The sequence below is a fragment of the Rhincodon typus genome, chromosome 42 (assembly GCF_021869965.1).
Source record: "Rhincodon typus isolate 14 chromosome 42, sRhiTyp1.1, whole genome shotgun sequence".
Classification (NCBI taxonomy): Eukaryota; Metazoa; Chordata; class Chondrichthyes; order Orectolobiformes; family Rhincodontidae; genus Rhincodon; species Rhincodon typus.
The window spans coordinates 6164797-6165500 of record NC_063373.1 but is presented as its reverse complement, the minus strand read 5'-3'; the positions used below and the strand labels follow the sequence as shown (position 1 = coordinate 6165500).

General features: G+C 56.1%; 1 protein-coding gene across 1 annotated transcript in view; it reads left to right on the top strand.

Moving 5' to 3' along the window:
* Positions 1–704, top strand: part of LOC125487508 (charged multivesicular body protein 4b-like) — a 4474-nt gene that overhangs the window by 1925 nt on the left and 1845 nt on the right. Inside the window, exon 2 of the mRNA XM_048619112.1 lies at positions 507–679. Within this exon, the coding sequence (XP_048475069.1) occupies positions 507–679 (173 nt within the window). The remainder of the gene's footprint in view (positions 1–506; positions 680–704) is intronic.

Below are 704 nucleotides of genomic sequence, written 5' to 3'. Positions count from 1 at the left end.
CAGTGAACCTCCCCTGTACCCCCCATCCTTTCTCAAGTGAGGAGACCCAAACTGTACACAGTTACTCCAGCTCACCAGCACCCTGTAGAGCGGCAGCATAACCTCCCTGGTTTTAAACTCCATTCCTGTCGCGATGAAGGACAATATTCCATTTGCCTCAGTTAAATGTTTTAGATTTTAAAAGGGCTTTGTGGCGAGGAAGTGGGACAAGAGTGTGGAAGATTGAGGATCTTCCATGATCAGTACTGGATAGCAGAACAAGTTTGAAGGCCTGAACATCTTCCCCTCCCCCTCCCCCTCCTATTTTGTACATTCCTGTTAAAATGCACCCCTTTCGCGTGTGAGGGGCTTTGTCTGCCGCGGATCCTTGTCGTACCGGGGCTCCCGCGGCGCGTTGGCACGGCGACGGCGCTAGGTGAATGCGGGGCGGTCGTTGCCGCTCGCTCCTGGGTCGTGTAACCTGTCACCTTGTTTCCGCTCCCTCCCCACCCCACCAAACCCGACAGGGAAGGGATCGAAAGGCGTGGCTGCCTCTCCCCAGGAGGCGATTCAGAAGCTGCGCGAGACCGAGGGCATCCTGGTCAAGAAGCAGGAATTTCTAGAGCAGAAGATCCAGCAGGAGTTGCAGTCGGCCAGGAAGCACGGCACCAAAAACAAACGTGGTACAGAACAAGCCTGCGCCTGGTTGGGGGGGGCGTTGCGGG